Source organism: Salmo salar, chromosome 11 (genome assembly GCF_965601325.2).
Source record: "Salmo salar chromosome 11, fSalSal1, whole genome shotgun sequence".
NCBI lineage: Eukaryota > Metazoa > Chordata > Actinopteri > Salmoniformes > Salmonidae > Salmo > Salmo salar.
The window spans coordinates 91008013-91031664 of record NC_138301.1 but is presented as its reverse complement, the minus strand read 5'-3'; the positions used below and the strand labels follow the sequence as shown (position 1 = coordinate 91031664).

The window sequence follows — 23652 nt, the reverse complement described above, 5'->3', positions numbered from 1 at the left end:
AACTAAACACCAAATTTGTGCACCTGATCCTCTGACTAACTAGACTGCCTGGTCGTCTATCTTAACAGGCTGCAAAAAGTAAAGAACACACAAACATGCACTCCAACTGCCATGCGTCAAACACTTCCACTTCCTGGCTGTTGTCGCCCCCTCTATCCTATGGCTGATCTATCTCTATAGCTGTCGCCCCCTCTATCCTATGGCTGTTCTATCTCTATAGCTGTTGCCCCCTCTATCCTATGGCTGTTCTATCTCTATAGCTGTCGCCCCCTCTATCCTATGGCTGTTCTATCTCTATGGCTGTTCTATCTCTATAGCTGTCGCCCCCTCTATCCTATGGCTGTTCTATCTCTATTGCTGTTCTATCTCTATAGCTGTCGCCCCCTCTATCCTATGGCTGTTCTATCTCTATGGCTGTTCTATCTCTATAGCTGTCGCCCCCTCTATCCTATGGCTGTTCTATCTCTATGGCTGATCTATATCTATAGCTGTCGCCCCCTCTATCCTATGGCTGTTCTATCTCTATAGCTGTCACCCCCTCTATTCTTTGGTTGTCGCCCACCTTTTCTATGGAGTATTAGTCAACGCAGGTCCACAGTGGAGAGCCAGCGAGAGAAAGAAGACTAACTCTGACAACAGCTAGGCTGAAGCATGGGTTTCAAGGGCCATTGTGCTCCAAAGGCAGCGCCCGGCCCTCATCATGGAGGCGCAATGAAGTGGCGTGGGCGGGAATTTGTGTTGTCTTCCATGATGTGTGTGTGTGTCATGACGACAGTAGACGACAGAAGTGGATAGGGCGAGGAAGAGGGTGAGAGCAGAGAGAAAACACTACTACTGACGTCAGACCAGGTTCTCTTCGCACCCTGTCCCAAAATATAACCTACCTCATACATAAAATATAACCTACCTACCTCATTACCATATTGTTTTTATTTACTTTTTTTGCTCTATTGCACACCAGTACTTCTACTTGCACATCATCATCTGCACATCTATCACTCCAGTGTTAATTTGCTAAATTGTAATTACTTCGCCACTATGGCCTATTTATTGCCTTACCTCCTCATGCCATTTGCACACACTGTATATAGACTTTTTTCTATTGTGCTATTGACTGTACATTTGTTTATTCCATGTATAACTCTGTGTTGTTGTTTTTGTCGGACTGCTTTGCTTTACCTTGGCCAGGTCGCAGTTGGAAATGAGAACTTGTTCTCAACTGGCCTACCTGGTTAAATAAAGGTGAAATAAAAATATTCAAATGAGGAAGAGTGGAGTATTAAAGCAGACCAAAGACTGAGGCCCTGTTAGAATACTATGGAAATGTATCCTTCGTCCCTTTTCCTTGAGGTACATTAAGCACATATCTATACCTGAATGGATAGGTGCAAGCAAGGTTACCGCCCTGTTACTTTCACCAATCCAACTAATTCAAGGAAGGTAGGAAGGAAAGATGCACTTCTGAAGGCCTCCCCTTACCCCTCTCCTTCTGCTTACATCTTGAGGCAACATACCCCATGGCCCCCTCCCTTTAACTCCTAACAGCATGCTGTAACTCAATCAGCTCAATCTGATTTTACAACACATCAGTTAAATAAAATGGAAACAAGCTGCATAGCCCTCAAAAGCCATCAGAGCATTGACTTATATCTGTCTGGTCACTTGACCAACTCATTCTTTAAACCTAATAGCGGACTTATGTCCACCGGACACTATGTAGCCGAGCTGTACATGGTTAAAAAACAATGACGTGGCACTGAACAAAGGGTTAAGCTGTTTAGCCCGCGGCTCTTATTGTTGAGGCGGTGAAATGTGTGTGTGTGTGTGTGTGTCTAGTCCACATCACATGACTCTGTAATGCAGCTCTGACCTGACCTGCATAACACTTCTGGGCTTTTATAAGCAGACTTACCTCTGAGCTAGAATCATGAATAAAAGCTAAAAGCTCAGTATTTCATACACTAAAAGAACCTGGCTGTGGAATTGTTGAGCCAGATAAAGAGAGAGATGGAGAGGTAGAGAGGTAGAAGAGAGAGAGGGAGGTGTGGAGCCAGATAAAGAGAAAGAGCGAGATGGAGAGGTAGAAGAGAGCGAGGGAGGTACAAATGAACAGTCTGATCCAAGTAGCTCCTAATCCCCTTTAATTAACTCCAAAATCCTCTGGCGTTTCATCAAAACCAGCCAGTGGGAAGAGAAATGACGGATTGCTTGGGATATCACTTTAAAAGCCTATCCTCCCTCTCTCCCTCCCTCCCTCCTCTTCTCCCTCTCCTCCCCCTCTCAGGGTCACAGCTGTGTGGAGCACCTGGTGGCTGCAGCAGGGAGAGCGAGTGTATGTGTGTCTGTGTCTGTGTGTGTGTGTGTGTGTGTGTGTGTGTGTGTGTGTGTGTGTGTGTGTGTGTGTGTGTGTGTGTGTGTGTGTGTGTGTGTGTGTGTGAGGCTGATTGTTCCACAGGTCCTTCAGAGTGTTGCCGCCACGCTGCTCTGAGTGCCTTTTAACCCAGCGCCAATACACGCCACATGGCCAGCCAGACCCTCCCAGCATGCACTGGGGCACAGCTTTTATCACAGTGAGGGCTGTTGTCCCAGCAACCAGCCAGACACACCTGTCCACTAAAAGAGCCTCTTGTTACAGAAATGAATTGAGTGAAAAAGACTCCCAGTAAAACCTTACTGTATAGACAGTGTACAAAACATTAAGGACACCTGCTCTTTCCATGACATAGAATGACCAGGTGATACCAGGTGAAAGCTATGATCCCTTATTGATGTCACGTGTTAAATCCACTTCAATCAGTGGATGAAGGGGAGGAGACAGGTTAAAGAAGGATGTTTAAGCCTTGAGACAATTGAGACAGATTTTGTATGTGTGCCATTCAGACGATGAATGGGCAAGACAAAACATTTAAGTGCAGGGAATGGTAGTAGATGCCAGGTTCTTAATGTTTTGTACTCTCAGTGTATAATAACATGCACACGTAGAAGATATTGTCCTCATGAATATGCATTGTATGAGTTGCTTTTCTCATTGCCTACAAATCAAGAGTATTGTGATGGCTCGGTTTACAGGGAGATGTGCTGACACTCAGGCAAAGACCGTATCAAAGACAGTTTCCCTCGTCTCTGTATGTGGGCTGTGCAGAGAAGCTAGGCTATACTAGGTATACAAATATAGTCACAGAAATGCCACATTTTGACGGATGCTTTCCAAATGAACATTAGGCAACGTTGGAGTGTGGTTAAGCAGGCTGAAGGCCAAACCAGTGCCTGGGAGGCTGCCTGCTACCTCCGAGGGAGGGAGGGAGGTCACTGGTGTATGTGAAATAGATGCAGGAGTGGCACCCTAAATTGGCTGTCACCACTAATCTCCTTGCCAACTCCCACACCCCCCCTCCCTCTCTCTCCCATTACCTTCCCCCTCTCCCTCCCTCTGCTCTCATCCCCCTCTCGTCGGCACTCTGTCACTCCGCCTGCATCCCTCCTTCTGAAACATCCTCCTCTCCTGCCATGTTGACATGGGTCTGGCACTGACAGTCCTGTCTCTCTCCCTCCCTCTCTTCCCCCCTCTAACCCTCTCTCCAACTCCCTCCCTTTTGTGTCTCATCCATCACTTCCTCCTTAGGTTGTTGTCGGGCCTTGGAGGTTTTGTGTGTGAGAGGTGTGTCTGTGAGGTGTGTGTCTATGACCTTTCACATATGACTAGGAGTGTGCATATGCATATGTGAGTGTATTTGTGTGTCTGCGTGTGGGTGCCAGGTTTCCCGAATTCAGTCAATTCAGGAAATAAACTGGAATCTAAATGACAATGTTCCCTCATTGCTTCTCTGAGAAAAAAAAGATGGTGTTCAGGGCCATCTAGGCAACAGCTCTGAGATGTAGTGTTAAATGGAGAGATCAAGGTCTGTCGAAGTTAAAATGCAAGACGCAGCCTCCCAGACTACTGTATCTGCTATGTGTCGCGGTCCTTCTCTTTCTCACGCTTTCTCTCTGAGGTATCGCCTACAGGAGCTTAGAAGCAGGTGAGACCACGCTCACGCTCACGCTCACACACACACACACACACACACCAGCCGCCTCCTCCACCGGACTCCCCTGCTCTCCAGCTGTCCCCGGTCACCCAAGGCCCTTCTCAGTGGAAGTTGGTAGTTGGTAGAGAAAAAAGACAATATGCTATAAGGAAAAGGGCCAGATGGCTAGACGAGAGAAAGCTTCTTTCTAGCCCCACATGGTGTGTGTGATTTGTATGTGAACTCTTCGTCCCAAATAGCACCTTATTCCCTTTGTTGACCCTGGTTATTAGTAGAACTGCACTAGGTAGAGAATAGGGTGCAGTCTGAGACATGTAGTGTGTATGTCAGGTCTGGGCTATAGGGTCTAATAACTAAGGGTTGTTGATAGCCTCGGGGTGCGGAGGAGGTAATAAAATGGGAACGTACTTCCCTATCCAGAAGCGGGGCCTCTAGGGAGCGTTTTGTCTCCCCACATGCAAGTTAATTGGGGGCCAAGCTGAGGGCGAGACATGCATTATCAGCCAGGCTCCGTGCCATGTTTTTCCTAACCTTGACACTAAGGCATTACCTAAGTTAGAATACAGAGGAGAAACAAACAGCACACCTCTATTTCCTCCAGTCACTAAGCCCCATGCACGCACACACACACACACACACACACACACACACACACACACACACACCACACACACACACACACACACACACACACACACACACACACACACACACACACACACACACACACACACACACACACACACACACACCAACACACACTAAATGTCCTCATGAAGAGCGACTATATTCTCACCTGACATTCCCTCCCATGGATCATACACAGAACCCATTACAATAGAGGGCACATAGAGGGCGTTATGTCTGCGATTGATCGAGTCTTAATTACAAGGATTAAATAGGAATAGCTGTGGAACAACGCCAGCTCAATAACTCATCTAATGTCCCTCCCAATCTCTGTGGAACCATCTGCTTCATAACCAAGTACACAAAGATTCAGGAAACAATCCTCATCTGGGAAACAATCGAACCGAAAAAATAATCTGCCTTCAAACAGATTCAATTATCCTGCCTTGGTTGGCTGCAGGTTTTAGTCTTTGGACATGGCTTCTCATATCAACTCAAGCTATCATAATCCATCCGTCCAGCCACGCTACAGCTCATAATGAAACACTATGCTCTGTATCTCTGGTGAATTACTGGCCGCATATTTATCCTAGGTTGTGTCCCAAAACGGCACCCTATTCCCTGTATAGTGCACAACTTCTAAGCAGAAACCCAACCAGGGCCTAGGACTCTGGTCAAAAGTAGCGCTAAATAGAGAATAGGGTGCTATTTGGGACGTGGTCCTACTCTCGTGTACCAATCTCTTTAGCTCGGTCCTCTAGTGTCTGATAGTCCGATAGTCCCAGATCTACTTCCGAACGTATTAGGAGAAGAAGATTTCCATCAGTGTCTATGGAGACCCGATCGTCCTTCAGTCTCTAATCCCTCTCCAGTGCTTATTTGTAATAAAGGGCATTAACGTACACTCATTTTCATTTGGAGGGAAATTGTGTCTTCATTTGACCACAATTGGTAATAGCATAACCATGAACATGCCTCCCTGATCTAATATAACAAGGGATACAAAACAAGAGGAGGAAAATAATGTGGCCAGAATTGGCCCCAATAGGCGATTATCATAGCTTCTGGCTACCAGAATGGCTTAATGGATACAACTGCATTTGGAGGACAATGAAGCGTGAGACGCCAACAACATTTCATTAATATACACTCAGTGTCCAAAATGTCAGCCTATTCCCTAATGTGCCCCATAAACCCCATAGTGCTCTGGTTAAAAGTAGTGCACTATATGGATTAGGGTGCCATTTGCGAAGCAGCCGTAGAATAAGCCTGTCATTTCACCTGGAGACAATATGTCTAGCCTTTATGGCTATGCTGTGGCTGTGACCCTGTATTCTGAAGGACACCTGGGTCAGTTGAGTGACTATCATAATCTGGCACAGATTCCCACACACATGCAAACATGCACACCCGCATGCATATGCCCACAGGTCTGATCCAATCCGACTCTCCAGAGGCCATGCAGATGTCATGTCAGAATTGAAGGTAATCAATTCAGGAAGTAAACTAAAATTCCAATTCAACAAGGGCCCGATTCTGACCCGAGTTTAGGCCATGTAAATGGAACGTAATTCCGATTTTATGCATTTTTCCCTCTACGCTTATTCTGATCTTGAATTTAAGCATGAGAATAGCATGCTATTCACCTGCTATTCCTTTGGGGGGAGATAGTATAAATGAAGGTGTGTCTACAGATAAACTGTATTCTGACCTTGATTTAATCCCCTAATAATTTCACCACCATTACGCGTGGTTGAATAACATTTATTCAGAGTGCAAGGTAGCCACACCTGCAGAGCGTGTTACGCAATTGAACAACACGCACACCAGAACCTTCCAGGATTCTTCCAACTGGAATTTCTGGAGAACATGGGAAATTTGGGGAAAGTTAACAGAATTTAAGAGCTGACACTGTTCCAGGAGCAATATGAAAAACACAGTCAAAGAAGGAAAATTCATCCAATGACCCCCAAAGCTTAATGGTTTGTATTGCAACGGAATGCATATACCGAATGCAGCTCAGGGTTCAACACCATAGTCCCCTCCAAGCTCGTCACCAAGCTTGGGACACTGGGACTGAACACCTCCCTCTGCAACTGAATCCTGGACTTGCTGACGGGCCGACCTCAAGTGGTGACGGTCGTGAAGAAGTTGTGAAGAAGGCACGTCAACGCCTCTTCTCCCTCGGGAGGTTGAAACTTTTTGTCATGGCCCCTCAGATCCTCAGGGACTTTTACAGGTGCACCATCGAGAGCATCCTGACCGGTTGTATCACCGTCTGGTATGGCAACTGGACCACCCTTGACTTTAAGATCCTACAGAGGCTGGTGCAGATGGGCCAGCACCTCACGGAGCGAGCTCCCAATCATCCAGGACATTCATGCCAGGTGGTATCTGAGAAAGGCTAGAAAAATTGACAAAGACTCCAGCCACCCGAGCCCTGGACTGTTCTCTCTGCTCCCATCCAGCAGGCGGAACGAGACAACTTTTAGCCCCTGGCCATAAGACTGTTAAATGGCTACCAACTACTGCCCTCCCTCTCCCACGGTTATTGTCAACTCTATCTACCTGACTCTATGTTCATCCACAGGTCTCTATCCACAGAGGTACACATACCTACACTGAGACTCTTACACACACACGAACACACACAAACTCACATACATGCTCACGCACACACTCATTACTGACGCAACACACATGCACCCACCCATACACACCCACTCACACCTTATGCTGCTGCTATATCAACTGAATCTCCAAATAAAACCTGTGGCGTGACTGCAGTCACAAAATTACGTCATGTGGCTTGACATTTTAATTATTACCATGTGGTGCCGTATTTTAGCTGTCACAGAATTAAATTAATTACGCCATGTGGCGCCGTATCTTAGCTGCCAGTCAAACCCCGCAAAAGTGAAACTACATTTAAGTTTAGGCATTAGTTCCAAATAGTTAAGGTTAGCGTTAAGGATAGGGTTAAACCAATCATTTATATATACACTAGATGACTAATAGGGGGTGCTGTGTTGAAGCCAACGTGCCCTCCATCTTGGTACTCCTCCTCCGTTGTAAAAAAGATTTTGGAAGCCATAGAAAAGCATTTATTGATGTCACATTCATTCTATTACAGACACCTTAATGCCTACTTTTAAATGTTATGTGAGATAAACATAAAAATGAAAAATAAAAAATATCTAAAACCATTACTTATGTTACTGTCCCTATTACAACAAAAAAATACTTAAATGTAATTTAAATACTGTAGAATAACATTAATTCCTATGAAGGAGTGCTCCTACTGGGGAGTGCCAATATGGCCGACCGGTTGCTTTATAGCCTCTCAATGGCCAATACATAGCATCAGCAATCCAGAGTTTATATACATTATTTTGATAAACTTAATTTTAGGCTTTAATTCTGAGTGGTTAAGGTGTGGGAAAGGCTTAAAACAAAAACAAATGCCTAGAACTGGGATTAAACACGTGACCCTCTGAGCCGAAATATGCGGCTTAATCTAGATGCAACCTTAAATTTCTGCAAGCCTACTAGATGGTAACAAGGGCTCACGTTGCCCCTAGTGGACGGTATAGCTTCCACATTTCGCCAGGTCCAACCGTAATCTGGAACCTGCAGAATCAAATCAAATCAAACTTTATTTGCCACGTGCCCAGAATACAACAAGTGTAGACTTTACCGTGAAATGCTTACAAACAAGCCCTTAACCAACAGTGCAATTCAAGAAGAAGAAAATATTTACCAAGTAGGCTAAAATAAAAAGTAACAATAAAAAGTAACACAATAAGAATAACGAAGCTATATACACGGGGCACCAGTACCGAGTCAGTGTGCAGGGCTACAAGCTAGTTGAGGTAATCTGTACATGTAGGTGGGGATGAAGTGACTATGCATAGGTAACAAACAAACAGCGAGTAGCAGCAATGTATGGGGGGGGGGGGGTGGACAATGTAAATTGTCCGGTGAGGATTTTTATGAATTGTTCAGCAGTCTAATGGCTTGGGGGTAGAAGCTGTTGAGGAGCCTTTTGGTCCTAGACTTGGCGCTCCGGTACCACTTGCCGTGCAGTAGCAGAGAAAACATTCTATAACTTCGGTGACTGGAGTCTCTGACAATTTTATGGGCTTTCCTCTTACAACGCCTATTAAATAGATCCTGGATGGCAGGAAGTTTGGCCATTCGCGTTAACCTCTGTAGCGCCTTACGGTCAGATGCCGAGCATTTGCCATACCAGGCAGTGATGCAACCGGTTAGGATGCTCTCAATGGTGCAGCTTTAGAACCTTTTGAGGATCTGGGGACCCATGCCAAATCTTTTCAGTCTCCTGAGGAGGAAAAGGTTTTGTCGTGCCCACTTCATGACTGTCTTGGTATGTTTGGACCATGATAGTTCGTTGGTGATGTGGACACCAAGAAACTTGAAACTCTCGACCCGTTCTCTGACCTCCTCCCTATAGGCCGTCTCATCATTGTCGGTGATCAGGCCTTCCACTGTTGTGTCGTCAGCAAACTTAATGGTGGTGTTGGAGTCGTATTTGGCCACACAGTCGTGGTTGAACAGGGAATACAGGAGGGGACTAAGTACACACCCCTGTGGGGCCCCAGTGTTAAGGATCCGCGTGGCGTTGGCTACTCTTACCACCTGAGGGCATCCTGTCAGGAAGTCCAGGATCCAGTTGCAGAGGGAGGTGTTCAGTCCCAGAGTCCTTAGCTTAGTGATGAGCTTCGTGGGCACTATGGTGTTGAACTGGATGCTGTTGATGTGAGCCATGACCAGCCTTTCAAAGCACTTCATGGCTACCAACGTGAGTGCCACGGGGTGGTAATCATTTAGGCAGGTTACCTTCGCTTCCTTGGGCACAGGGACTATGGTGGTCTGCTTGAAACATGTAGGTATTTCAGACTCTGTCAGGGAGAGGTTGAAAATGTCAGTGAAGACACTTGACAGTTGGTTCGCGCATGCTTTGAGTACACGTCCTGGTAATCCATCTGGCCCAGCGGCTTTGTGAATGTTGATTTGTTTGAAGACTTTGTTCACATCGGCTACCGAGAGTGTTATCACACTGTTATCCAGAACAGCTGGTGCTCTTGTGCATGTTTCATTGTTGCTTGCCTCGAAGCGAGCATAAAAGGCATTTATCTCGTCTAGTAGGCTCGCGTCACTGGGCAGCTCGCGTCTGGATTTACCTTCGTAGTCCATAATAGTTTTCAAGCCCTGACACATCCGACGAGAGTCAGAGCCGGTGTAGTAGGATTCAATCTTAATCCCATATTGACGCTTTGCTTGTTCGATGGTTCATCTGAGGGCATAGCGGGATTTCTTATAAGCGTCCGGATTAGTCTCCCGTTCCTTGAAAGCGACAGCTCTAGCCTTTAGCTCGATGCGGATGTTGTATATATCCTGTAGCGCACTGCACTAGCTTCGAATAGTCCCCGCGATATGCAACTTTTCAAGGAAGTCAGGAACCAATATTCACAGTCAGTTAGAAATTTTCATCCTGCAGCACTAATTCCAAAAACTTTTGGGACACTAAAGTCCATGGGGAATAAGAGCACCTCCTATCAACTGCCCACTGCACTGAGACTAGGAACCACTGTCACCACCGAGAAATCCACGATAATCGAGAATTTTAATAAGCATTTCTCTACGGCTGGCCACGCTTTCCACCTGGCTACCCCAACCCCGGCCAACAGCTCTGCACCCCCTGCTGCAACTGGCCCAAGCCCCCCCCCCCACCCCCCCACCCCACTTCTCCGTCACCCAAATCCAGACAGCTGATGTCCTGAAAGAGCTGCAGAATCTGGATCCCTACAAATTAGCTGGGCAAGACAATCTGGACCCTCTCTTCCTATAATTATCCGCCGCCATTGTCGCAACCCCTATTACTAGTCTTTTCAACCTCTCTTTCGTATCGTCTGAGATTCCTAAAGATTGGAAAGCGGCCGCGGTCATCCCCCTCTTCAAAGGGGGAGACACTCTAAACCCAAACTGTTACAGACCTATATCCATCCTGCCCTACCTTTCTAAAGTCTTCGAAAGCCAAGTGAACAAACAGATCACTGACCATCTTGAATCCCACCATACCTTCTCCGCTATGCAATCCGGTTTCCAAGCTGGTCACGGGTGCACCTCAGCCACGCTCAAGGTCCTAAACAATATCATAAACACCATCGACAAAAAAACAATACTGCAGCCGTCTTCATCGACCTGGCCAAGGCTCTCACCATATTCTTATCGGTAGACTCAACAGCCTTGGTATCTCTAATGTCTGCCTCGCTTGGTTCACCAACTACTTCTCAGATAGAGTTCAGTGTGTCAAATCGGAAGGGCTGTTGTCCAGACCTCTGGCAGTCTCTATGGGGTTGCCACAGGGTTAAATTCTCGGGCTGACTCTTTTCTCTGTATATATCAATGATGTCGCTCTTGCTGCGGGTGATTCTTTGATCCACCTCTACGCAGACGACACCATTCTGTATACATCTGGCCCTTCTTTGGACATTGTCAAACAAACTTCCAAACGAGCTTCAATGCCATACAACACTCCTTCCGTGGCCTCCAACCGCTCTTCAACGCTAGTAAAACTAAATGCATGCTCTTCAACTGATCACTGCCCGCACCCACCCGCCCGCCTAGCATCACTACTCTGGACGGTTCTGACTTGGAACATGTGGACAACTATAAATACCTAGGTGTCTGGCTAGACTGTAAACTCTCCTTCCAGACTCATATTAAGCATCTATAATCCAAAATTAAATCTAGAATCGGCTTCCTATTTCGCAACACAGCCTCCTTCACTCATGATGCTAAACATACCCTCCTAAAACTGACTATCCTGCCGATCCTTGACTTCGGCGATGTCATTTACAAAATAGCCTCCAACACTCTACTCAGCAAATTGGATGCAGTCTATCACGGTGCCATCCGTTTTGTCACCAAAGTATGTTTTTTTATCCCATGCGTAACTGTATTGTTGTTTTTGTCGCACTGCTTTGCTTTATCTTGGCCAGGTCGCAGTTGTAAATGAGAACTTGTTCTCAACTGGCCTACCTGGTTAAATAAAGGTGAGATAAAAAAAATCATTAAAATAAAATGTTGCCTGTAATCCATGGCTTCTGGTTGGGATACGTATGCACAGTCACTGTGGGGACAACTTATTGATGAAGCTCCATGGCATATTCCATAAGAGAATGGGCTTTGCTATAAAGATGATATTGTTTAGATGTATTATTACCATTACGCTGCTGCTCGTTGATTATTATGATTTCCATTGCTAATAGTATGCATCTATTTAACTCACTATCAATCACTTTTACCCCTGTTTACATGTATATATTACCATTAGTATACACTACCATTAGTATTTATAATATATTCCTACTATCAGACCGTTTACACGTACACTACCATTCAAAAGTTTGGGGTCACTAGAAATGTCCTTGATTTTGAAAGAAAAGCAACTTTTTTGTCAATTAAAATAACATCAAATTGATCAGAAATACAGTGTAGACATTGTTAATGTTGTAAATGACTATTGTAGCTGGAAACGGCAGATTTTTAATGGAATATCTACATAGGCATACAGAGGCCCATTATCAGCAACCATCACTCCTGTATTCCAATGGCACATTGTGTTAACTAACCCAAGTTTATCATTTTAAAAGGCTAATTGATCATTAGAAAACCCTTTTGCAATTATGTTAGCACAACTGAAAACTGTTTTGCTGATTAAAGAAGCAATAAAATTGGCCTTCTTTAGATTAGTTGAGTATCTGATCCTCAACTGGCAGCTTCATTAAATAGTACCCGCAAAACACCAGTCTCAACGTCAACAGTGAAGAAGCGACTCCGTGATGCTGGCCTTCTAGGCAGAGTTGCAAAGAAAAGGCCAAATCTCAGACTGGCCAATAAAAATAAAAGATTAAGATGAGCAAAAGAACACAGACACTGGACAGGGGAACTCTGCCTAAAAGGCCAGCATCCCGGAGTCGCCTCTTCACTGTTGACGTTGAGACTGGTGTTTTGCGGGTACTATTTAATGAAGCTGCCAGTTGAGGACTTGTGAGGCGTCTGTTTCTCAAACTAGACACTTTAATGTACTTGTCCTCTTGCTCAGTTGTGCATTGGGCCTCCCACTCCTCTTTCTATTCTGGTTAGAGCCAGTTTGCGCTGTTCTGTGAAGGAATAGTACACAGTGTTGTACGTGATCTTCAGTTTCTTGGCAATTTCTCACATGGAATAGCCTTCATTTCTCAGAACAAGAATAGACAGACGAGTTTCAGAAGAAAGGTCTTTGTTTCTAGCCATTTTGAGCCTGTAATCGAACCCACAAATACTGATTCTCCAGGTACTCTGCTAGTCTAAAGAAGGCAAGTTTTATTGCTTCTTTAATCAGAACAACAGTTTTCAGCTTTGCTAACATAGTCATTTATAACATTAACAGTGTCTACAATGTATTTCTGATCAATTTGATGTTATTTTCTTTCAAAAACAAGGACATTTCTAAGTGACCCCAAACTTTTGAACGGTAGTGTACATATTACCATGAGTATTTATCCTACTACCAGTCACTTTCTATGTACATACCTACCTCCACCACCTCCTGTACCCCTGCACATTGAGTATGGGACAGGCACTGACCTGTATATACTCGCATTCTCCGGTTTCTTTATTTTATCTCACATCTTGTGTGTTTTTATTAGATGTTTTATTATCTATATTATTTGTTTTATTACTGCACTGTTGGGAAAGAGCTCTCAAGTAAGAATTTCACTGTACTGTATTACACCTGTTGTATCCTGTGCTCTCTGATCGACAGACAGACAGACAGGCAGGCAGGCAGACAGACAGACAGACAGACAGACAGACAGACAGACAGACAGACAGACAGACAGACAGACAGACAGACAGACAGACAGACAGACAGACAGACAGACAGACAGACAGACAGACAGACAGACAGACAGACAGACAGACAGAGAAGAGAGGATTGCCAAAGAGCAGCAGAGAAAGAAAACCTCTTTCTCTGTCTAGCCCTTTCTCTTTCATAGACAGACAATACGGTGAGGCTTAGCTCTTGTTCAATAATTCAGACCCAGGAAGCCTTGAGCAGGGGACACAGCCTATCAGACGTCTTCAAGGAGAGGGGACTGAACAGGACTGGGCATCCGGGCTCTCCCATGTGCTTAAAATCAATACCTTCTCGGATCACTCATTAGCAAGGCAGATGCCCACCTAGCTAGCAGTGGTACACAGAGATCTTATGCAGAGGAGGAGAAGGGCACTCATTCATTCTGTGTCTCCTTACCTTCTCCTCAGGTATGTGTTTGTTTGTGTGTGTGTGTGGCTGCGTGGGTTTATATGTGTGTGTGTTTGTTTATATGTACTTGCATATCAGTAGTGATAACAGGTACCAGTGAGAGTTATTTTATTGTACGCAACAGATGGTAGCGAGGGAGGGAGGTGGCAGACTGAGTGTCCAGGGTCATGTGACGTGGGAGAGAAGAGGCTCGATGCTGACGTGCATCAGATGACCCAGAGAGAGACAGAGCTCCTCCCAGGTGATCCTGAGATAAAGAAGACATCTGGATCCCCTAGATAAAGGCGAGGTCCCAAGTGGCACCATATTCCCTACATAGTGCACTAGCCTGTAGGTCCTGATCAAAAGTAGTGCACTAAATAGGGAATAGGGTGCCAAAGAAAAAGCTCTCATACTGTCATGCTCTGTAGATAGATCTTTGTTGTAGCTATAGGACCAATCATTATCTATTACAACATGAAACAGCTTGATAAGTGGACTAGCAGAATCGACTTGTGACCAATTAGCTCACTATGTCATACCAGACTTGACACTGCATGCAGTTGAAAGAGACTGACTGTTGTAATTACAGAGTGTGAATTACACCGTGACAATCGGGGGCGCCTAATAATAATGCTGTTATTTAATGGTAAAAATGAATTACCTTTTAACGTGGCATAAACACCCCAAAAAATGTAAGTAGCATACGTGTGCATGTTCATCTGCTCCAAAATAATCCAAACAGTGCAATGCATGTAGCCTACACTCGCCATTTGATAATTAAGTTATAATGCCCAAGAAGTCGGTGTTTGGAGGATATATTGTCACAGGTGGTGTTAGACCCTAGATGCAGTCGAGGTCTGGAAAACCATGCCAATATACCTTTTGTAACCGAAAGGTACCAAGATCGAATCCCCGAGCTGACAAGGTAAAAATCTGTCGTTCTGCCCCTGAACAAGGCAGTTAACCCACTGTTCCTAGGCCGTCATTGAAAATAAGAATTTGTTCTTAACTGACTTGCCTAGTTAAATAAACTATGGGACAATGTTGCAAATGTCGGACAGACAGCAAGGTTTATACAAATCTCTGCTGTTGAAAACGAAATGTTAGTCAAAAGAAGTGTGAGATAATGTCTAGATGCTTTTTATAGTGGAGATCAAGTTTATAAATTGCCTGGCTGGGCTGATGAGACACTGTATTGCGCAGCCAGATGGAACAGAGTAAATAGGCATTTTAACACCATAGATTTAGCCGGTTGTAACTTGTGGAATAGACACCGCCAGGAATGCGGTTTTAACCAATCAGCTTTCATGATTAGAACCACCTGTTGTATAAATGGAAATAAACATCTGTTTACAAAACACCAAAAAGTGTGCCTAATGAAATTTGCCAATTGCCATTGATTAAGTCTGGACACCTGAAATGGGGCTGAAAATTGTCCTGGGAAAAACAGGATGGTCACCCTAACACACACAGTACATTTTATACAATGGGCTACAATGTGTATTACCATGAACTTCTAATAGGCCTACCCGTAGCCAGTGACATAGTGGTAAAAAAAAAAAATGGTGGGTAAACTCTGATCGCTGGTCGCGGTAAAGAAATATTACGCTCCCTAGACGTTCAATACATTTTTCTGTAAATGGTGAGATCGCCATAAATGCACTGTAAGTGTAACTATACCTACGTCACATTTCATTATGTTTCACCGTGAAAACAGTTCTCATGGGGACACAAATCCACAATAATGTAGTCCTATGCCGTTACAAAATCACATGCTTCTAAAGAGTCTAATACAGGCCTACTGTCATTAACGTTGGATGGATTGGATGCGCATTGGTGTCCAGCTGTAGGCTAATTGTCAATTGATATTGGCGACCACCATCCGCTGATCGAGGAAAGAAAAACAAACACCAATATAAAACATTGATGCTAAATAAACGGTCGACTTCTTTTGGCTGAGCGCTCTAAACAGAGGACTGACAAAAGCAAACAATGATAAATCAACAGATAAATCTAATGCATTGGAATAAAGGCATTGGTTATTTTTATCAAGGACGCATGGAAAACAGATGGTGAAAATGAGGAGAAACAAAATAAATCTTTGTGTTTACAGGAGCTCAGCTGAGGCCGAAATTCAGCGCTACTGAGTGAACAGCGCCGTGGAAAGGGAGACGGTTTGTGCAGCCATGTAGAAATATATGGTTTAAACCATCAGAAAGAGGTGCTTTTATTTTCAAATTTGCCACTGTAAAACATGTTTACCACTGCATTTTAAACAAACAGGAGAATGCTTAAATTAGCATTATTTAGAAATCCCCCCCAAAGATAGATTTTTGTTGTATTTAGGGGAGCTAATATCTCATTCAGGGGAGTTGAGCACCCCCTGACTCCCTCATAATTCGTACCCTGGTTAAATATATTAATATTGAACATGATTAAAGATTGATAATAATATTGAAAGTGAATAGGGCCAGTAATTGTTTCCTTACTACTTTGACCTGACAGGGAAAAACTCTGGGTCTTCATGTGCTGTAACTTTTCCTGTTCTGTGGTTAGGATCACTTCTGGTCCTGAACATGGGTATACCACAGTGAAACATCCGAGAACTTCAGAATTTTCCATCTAGTCCCATACCTTGAGATGATTCAAATCCTATCCCATTCTGCAACTCTAACAACCCCCCCTCCCTCTCTCCATCTGGCCCTCCCCCTCTCTCTCTCCTCCTCCTCCTCTGGAAGGGAAATCGTTAGCTGGCGGCACCCATCAGGCAGTAAGCAGCAGCAGGGTGTGTGTGTGCGTGCGTGCGTGCGTGTGTGTGTGTGAGAGAGAGTGTATGTATTTGTGTTTTTCTCCAAGGAAAATGATTTCCACTCAACATGTTTCAGTGTGATACTAGTGAAAAGCCCCTGATGCGCTCCTCATTGTCTCCCTCTCTCATCCTTAGTGAAGGGAACAGGATTATCAACACACCAGCCAGGGTGGTCTTCCTTTCCTTTGCAGGATAACTAAGCCCTAACTAAGGCACAACCGTGTGTGTGCATGTGTGCGTGTGTGCGTGTGTGCGTGTGTACGTGCGTGTACGCGTCTGTGTCTGCACGCCTGTTTAAATCTCCATCCTACATCAAACACATACCTGTCAAAAGCTACTGATAGCCCAGACAGAGCCATCCCTCCATCCCTCCATCCCTCCATCCTGTTATCCTACTTAATATTCACCTCAGACCTCCACCGGAGGCTCACCCTTCCCACGTAACCTTGGGAGGAGAGAGGGGCTGTGTCCCATATGGCGCCCTATTCCCTTTATAGTGCACTACTTTTGACCAGAGCAAAAGTAGTGCACTACGTAGGGAATAGGGTGCTAGTTGGGACACAGAAAGGGCCTTTGAGAGAATCCCCCATGCCCAGTTCAGCTGTAAATCCATCGGAGCTGAAATCAGACATATGCTAAGGGTGCTATCTATGACCAGAGTGATCAACACACATTGTAAACAGTGTCAGAGTCCATTGAGGAGGCAAGGTACTCCACAATAAATCATGCAGTTTGTGTCCCAAATGGCACCCTATTCCCTACATAGTGCACTACATTTGACCAGAGCCCAGTTGTGCACTAAATAGGGAACAGGGTTCCATTTGGGACACAGTTAAAGTAATAAAGCTGCAAGTCCCATACAAGCGCTTCAATTGTCTGAGTTTAGCCCTACATTTTCATGGTGTCACCTAAACCATGTACCACCCAGACAATTGAACTGTCACTTTAATGGTGCTCCCAATGCGGTCTCCAGTGTCTCCATTGAAATCAATGTTAGCGTAAGTGAACAGGCCAGACGCTAATAGAATGAGTGATATTTCAGCACATATCTGACCACAGCTCTGGGCAGTGACTAGGTGATATTAATGGCTAGTCCAGCAATACTCTGCCTGTAGAGAACAAGTGAGACCAGGTGATGGATTAGAGACACCTTGGCTGTGAACTGACCCAACCTTGCAGTCCATTGTAAAACAATTAGACAGCCAGAATGGAATCAATGTGTTAGGGCAGCTGTGGAAGATCCCAGGAGAGACTGGAGGTGAATACAAACAGTACTTTAAGACAGACAGGGGATGAAGAATGTTGACAAAGAGTCTGCCAGTGTGTATGTGTGTGTGTGTGTGTGTGTGTGTGTGTGTGTGTGTGTGTGTGTGTGTGTGTGTGTGTGTGTGTGTGTGTGTGTGTGTGTGTGTGTGTGTGTGTGTGTGTGTGTGTGTGTGTGTGTGCGTGCGTGCGTGCGTGCGTGCGTGCGTGCGTGTGTGTGTGTGTGTGTGTATTGCGTGCCTTCGTGCATGTGACCAATATAAGCCGGTGGCAGGAAGAGAGGGATGTATGTGTTTTCTGTTCATGATGAGGAAACGGGGGAAGTAAAAAGATGACAAGGAAGAGTTTGAGTATGAGCGACAGTGAAAACATGAGAAAAAGGGTAAAGATTATGGCTGAAAGATTGTGTGAAGGATAGCTCCAACTTCTCCCGTGGCTGTAAAATGCATAAATTGGGATCAGCGAGACGGGTGTGACTTCAGGCCGTGTCCCAAATGCCACCCTATTTCCTATGGGCCCTGGTCAAAAGTAATGCACTACATAGGAAATAGGGTATCATTTGGGATGAAATCTCCTTCTTAACCCGTCCTCCAAACGCACCCCGGGAAAACATTTCAATATTAATCAAACCGGTGCACCGTCACACAAAGGCAAGAGGAATTAGTCTCCGCCTGTGTAATTAAAGCATTTGATATATAATTCACTTCGTAATTAAAAAAAGGAATGGACCCAAGTGACCACAGCAGACCCCAGCTGGCCTCAGCACTCTGTTTTGGTCTCTTCTCTCTTTAGAGCTATCTGTGTGGAGAGGATGACGCACGGCACACCCCCGCATCATTACGAAAGTGGGCCGGTCCTGTACTTAAACAACAAGTGGTGAGCCAGGAAACCCTGGCCAGGATTGGACCACAATTATTTAGGGCAGAAAACATAGGGGTTGTTGAGCTGCAGCCAATGTCCATATCGGTAAATCATGAACGGAGCTCAGTGCTGTTTTTTGCAACGTTTACAATTCTGCAAAATGTATTCTCGACAAGGGAGCGGTGAATTTTGGACAGATCATTTAATTATTTTAAAAGGTGTTACAAATTGCGGTCTCTTGGATATGAGCTATGACCACTCAGTGTGACCTTATAGCATAGCATGACCTATAAGGAATAGGTAACAGAAGCACGCTAAAAGTCCTCTTACAATAAATACACTGTCATCACTTTGCCATTTGAACCTCAGGACACAGATGACAGAAGAAGAAGAATTAGAAGAACTACTACAGTGGTAGAAATCTACTTAAGAATCCAATCTTCCTGTTGACCTTACTCTCAGTCATGTACCTGCTTACATACCTGCTCCTTACACATGCAGTCCACACACAGACAGGCCCCTAGGCTCAGCCAGAGGGAATTGTACGTTCATCATGGCCATGACAATTTACCGTCAGCTAGAGAAAGTTCAATCTTTGATGATCACTGACCCCCAGAGACCAAGAGAGGCCTGACTTACAGCATGCCTGGTGGATCTTTACCAGTTAACAGCATGCCTGGTGGATCTTTACCAGTTAACAGCATGCCTGGTGGATCTTTACCAGTTAACAGTATGCCTGGTGGATCTTTACCAGTTAACAGCATGCCTGGTGGATCTTTACCAGTTAACAGCATGCCTGGTGGATCTTTACCAGTTAACAGCATGCCTGGTGGATCTTTACCAGTTAACAGCATGCCTGGTGGATCTTTACCAGTTAACAGTATGCCTGGTGGATCTTTACCAGTTAACAGCATGCCTGGTGGATCTTTACCAGTTAACAGCATGCCTGGTGGATCTTTACCAGTTAACAGCATGCCTGGTGGATCTTTACCAGTTAACAGTATGCCTGGTGGATCTTTACCAGTTAACAGCATGCATGGTGGATCTTTACCAGTTAACAGCATGCCTGGTGGATCTTTACCAGTTAACAGCATGCCTGGTGGATCTTTACCAGTTAACAGCATGCCTGGTGGATCTTTACCAGTTAACAGTATGCCTGGTGGATCTTTACCAGTTAACAGCATGCCTGGTGGATCTTTACCAGTTAACAGCATGCCTGGTGGATCTTTACCAGTTAACAGCATGCCTGGTGGATCTTTACCAGTTAACAGCATGCCTGGTGGATCTTTACCAGTTAACAGCATGCCTGGTGGATCTTTACCAGTTAACAGTATGCCTGGTGGATCTTTACCAGTTAACAGTATGCCTGGTGGATCTTTACCAGTTAACAGTATGCCTGGTGGATCTTTACCAGTTAACAGCATGCCTGGTGGGCCTTTACCAGTTAACAGTATGCATGGTGGATCTTTACCAGTTACCAGCATGCCTGGTGGATCTTTACCAGTTAACAGTATGCCTGGTGGATCTTTACCAGTTAACAGTATGCATGGTGGGCCTTTACCAGTTAACAGTATGCATGGTGGGCCTTTACCAGTTAACAGTATGCCTGGTGGATCTTTACCAGTTAACAGCATGCCTGGTGGATCTTTACCAGTTAACAGCATGCCTGGTGGGCCTTTACCAGTTAACAGTATGCCTGGTGGATCTTTACCAGTTAACAGCATGCATGGTGGGCCTTTACCAGTTAACAGCATGCCTGGTGGATCTTTACCAGTTAACAGCATGCATGGTGGATCTTTACCAGTTAACAGCATGCATGGTGGGCCTTTACCAGTTAACAGTATGCCTGGTGGATCTTTACCAGTTAACAGCATGCCTGGTGGATCTTTACCAGTTAACAGCATGCCTGGTGGATCTTTACCAGTTAACAGCATGCCTGGTGGATCTTTACCAGTTAACAGCATGCCTGGTGGATCTTTACCAGTTAACAGTATGCCTGGTGGATCTTTACCAGTTAACAGTATGCATGGTGGGCCTTTACCAGTTAACAGCATGCATGGTGGGCCTTTACCAGTTAACAGCATGCCTGGTGGATCTTTACCAGTTAACAGTATGCATGGTGGGTTAACAGCTGGGTTAACTAGTACCTCTACCTTAATGCTCCACATATCCGTTCCCCCATCCCCCAGCCATCCACACACAGGCAGCTCAGACAACAGCAGAAGTCCCAGTGGAGTAACTCTGAACAACTGTAAGAGTGTGCATTTCATTTCACTAGTCAGATATTCTGTTAATTCCTAAACAGCAAAAGAGTACGCTGCCCTGGTATAGAGAGAGAGAGAGTCCAGCCAAAGGGAAGGTCATCTCCTGCCTGTTTGGCCCTGTCCGGGGGTATCATCGGATGGGGCCACAGTGTCTTCTGATCCCTCCTGTCTCAGCCTCCAGTATTTATGCTGCAGTAGCTTATGTGTCGGGGGGCTAGGGTCAGTCTGTTACATCTGGAGTATTTCTCTTGTCTTATCCGGTGTCCTGTGTGAATTTAAATATGCTCTCTCTAATTCTCTCTTTCTCTCTTTCTGTCTTTCTCTTGGAGGACCTGAGCCCTAGGACCATGCCTCAGGACTACCTGGCATGATGACTCCTTGCTGTCCCCAGTCCACCTGGCCGTGCTGCTGCTCCAGTTTCAACTGTTCTGCCTGCGGCTATGGAACCCTGACCTGTTCACCGGACGTGCTTGTTGCACCCTCGACAACTACTATGATTATTATTATTTGACCATGCTGGTCATTTATGAACATTTTAACATCTTGACCATGTTCTGTTATAATATCCACCCTGCACAGCCAGAAGAGGACTGGCCACCCCTCATAGCCTGGTTCCTCTCTAGGTTTCTTCCTAGGTTTTTGGCCTTTCTAGGGAGTTTTTCCTAGCCACCGTGCTTCTTTCACATGCATTGCTTGCTGTTTGGGGTTTTAGGCTGGGTTTCTGTACAGCACTTTGAGATATCAGCTGATGTACGAAGGGCTATATAAATAAATTTGATTTGATTTGATTTGATCTCATCTCCAGCCTTCTCTGTTTCATCACTGAGTCAGAGACTCAGATCAATCGGATGAAGCGGTAGGTAGACAGACGTCTCTCTCTCTCTGCTTCGTCCAATTGGACGTGGCCACGGGATGGCGGGATTTACGACCCAGTTCCCGTCACGATGCTGTTCCTCGCCGCCAAGCGTGCCACGAAAAAGATGATCCTAAAAAAGCTCTAAGTGCTGACTGTGTGGCCCACCCTGGCACAGACTCCAGAAGCTGAGCCAAGACAGACTGCTCAGTTAAGAGCTTCAGGGGAACTTTAAAAAAGTGGAGCATAGGAGAGCTAGTAGAGGCAGGCTGTACAGTGGGAGTAAAACATTGTAAACCAGCATCAATTTCATCTGAACCCTGTTTTAAAGTATTTCCTTTCGCTCTCTTCTGTGTGTGTGTGTGTGTGTGTGTGTGTGTGTGTGTGTGTGTGTGTGTGTGTGTTGTGGTGTGTTTGGTGTTCTCTGTATTAACTCTGTATTGTGATTACATGCTATATATTGCTGGGCTGAAACGTGACAGTTAATATAACACACACACACACACACACACACACACACACACACACACACACACACACACACACACACACACACACACACACACACACACACACACACACACACACACACACACACACACACTTACCTTCACTGCTTCAGCATGCGTGACTTTATCGAACACTGTGTTGTTGACTTTCATAATCTGATCCCCAATCCTTAGTCCCTCTTTTTCGGCCAGGGATCCCGGCTCCACCAGAGACACATAGATCCCGACCCCGTGCTCCGAGCCTCCGCGGATACTGAAACCCAAGCCCTCGTTGCTCTTGTGCCGTTTCAGGGTCACCTGTCGAACCTCTCCTGGAGGCTCGTGCAGAAAGCCTCTCCCGAGCAGCGGGACGAGGGGAGCTGTCCCATCACTGCTGGTGCTGAAACTATCCGGAGAGCCGCGCATCGCAACTTGAGATCCGGGAGGTGTTGACAAGAAATGCCCAGGAGGAGTTGGACTCCCACTGGGAACTTCGCCCAACGCTTCGGCGCTCCCATTTCTGGCAAGTAAATCCGATTTCAAATAAAGGCCCTCCGAGGTGTGCTGGTCAAACAAAAGCTGGTCTGAGCGGGGAATGACCTGCCGTAGCATGGGCAGAAGTTGGCGTTTGCTGGGCGCATTGAGAATGACTTTAAGTGTTTGAACCAGGTCGTAGACATTACGCTTGGAGTGGTACACGTTGAGGCAGTGGATGAACTGCTCCCGCTCCAATTCGTTGAGCAGCAGGTTGAGCGCGTTGTGCAGCTTCTTGACATTGGCTGACAGCGTGCGGGCACTCGAGGCCACCGAGTTGGCCGAGGAGGAGTTGAGCGACATACGCTCTAGATCCGTGCTCATTCTAGACATGTGACTGGGTCACGCAGCAACACTGGAGCGGGGAGACATTTGGGCATTAGGGGCTGACAGTGCTGGGTTGTGCTCCTTTAAAACGGAGCGTGGCATAGCGATTCCTGCAGGACGTCCACTCCACTAATAGTCATACTGGTTAGGTCTGAGCCCTGGTCTGGCTTAGCCAACCGGCTGAATTCCAACAGTCTTACAACGCAGCCTCGAGCAATGAAATAAACAACTTTAAGTACAATGTTATAATTTCAAACACAAACTATAGGACATATTCAACAG

At 45.5% G+C, this 23652-nt stretch overlaps 1 protein-coding gene across 1 annotated transcript in view; it reads right to left on the bottom strand.

Annotated features, from left to right (window-relative positions):
- Positions 1–23652, bottom strand: part of whrna (whirlin a) — a 123415-nt gene that overhangs the window by 99102 nt on the left and 661 nt on the right. Inside the window, exon 1 of the mRNA XM_082957564.1 lies at positions 22630–23652. This exon is cut by the window's right edge and continues 661 nt beyond it. Coding sequence (XP_082813690.1) covers positions 22630–23376 — 747 coding nt within the window. The 5' untranslated portion in view covers positions 23377–23652. The remainder of the gene's footprint in view (positions 1–22629) is intronic.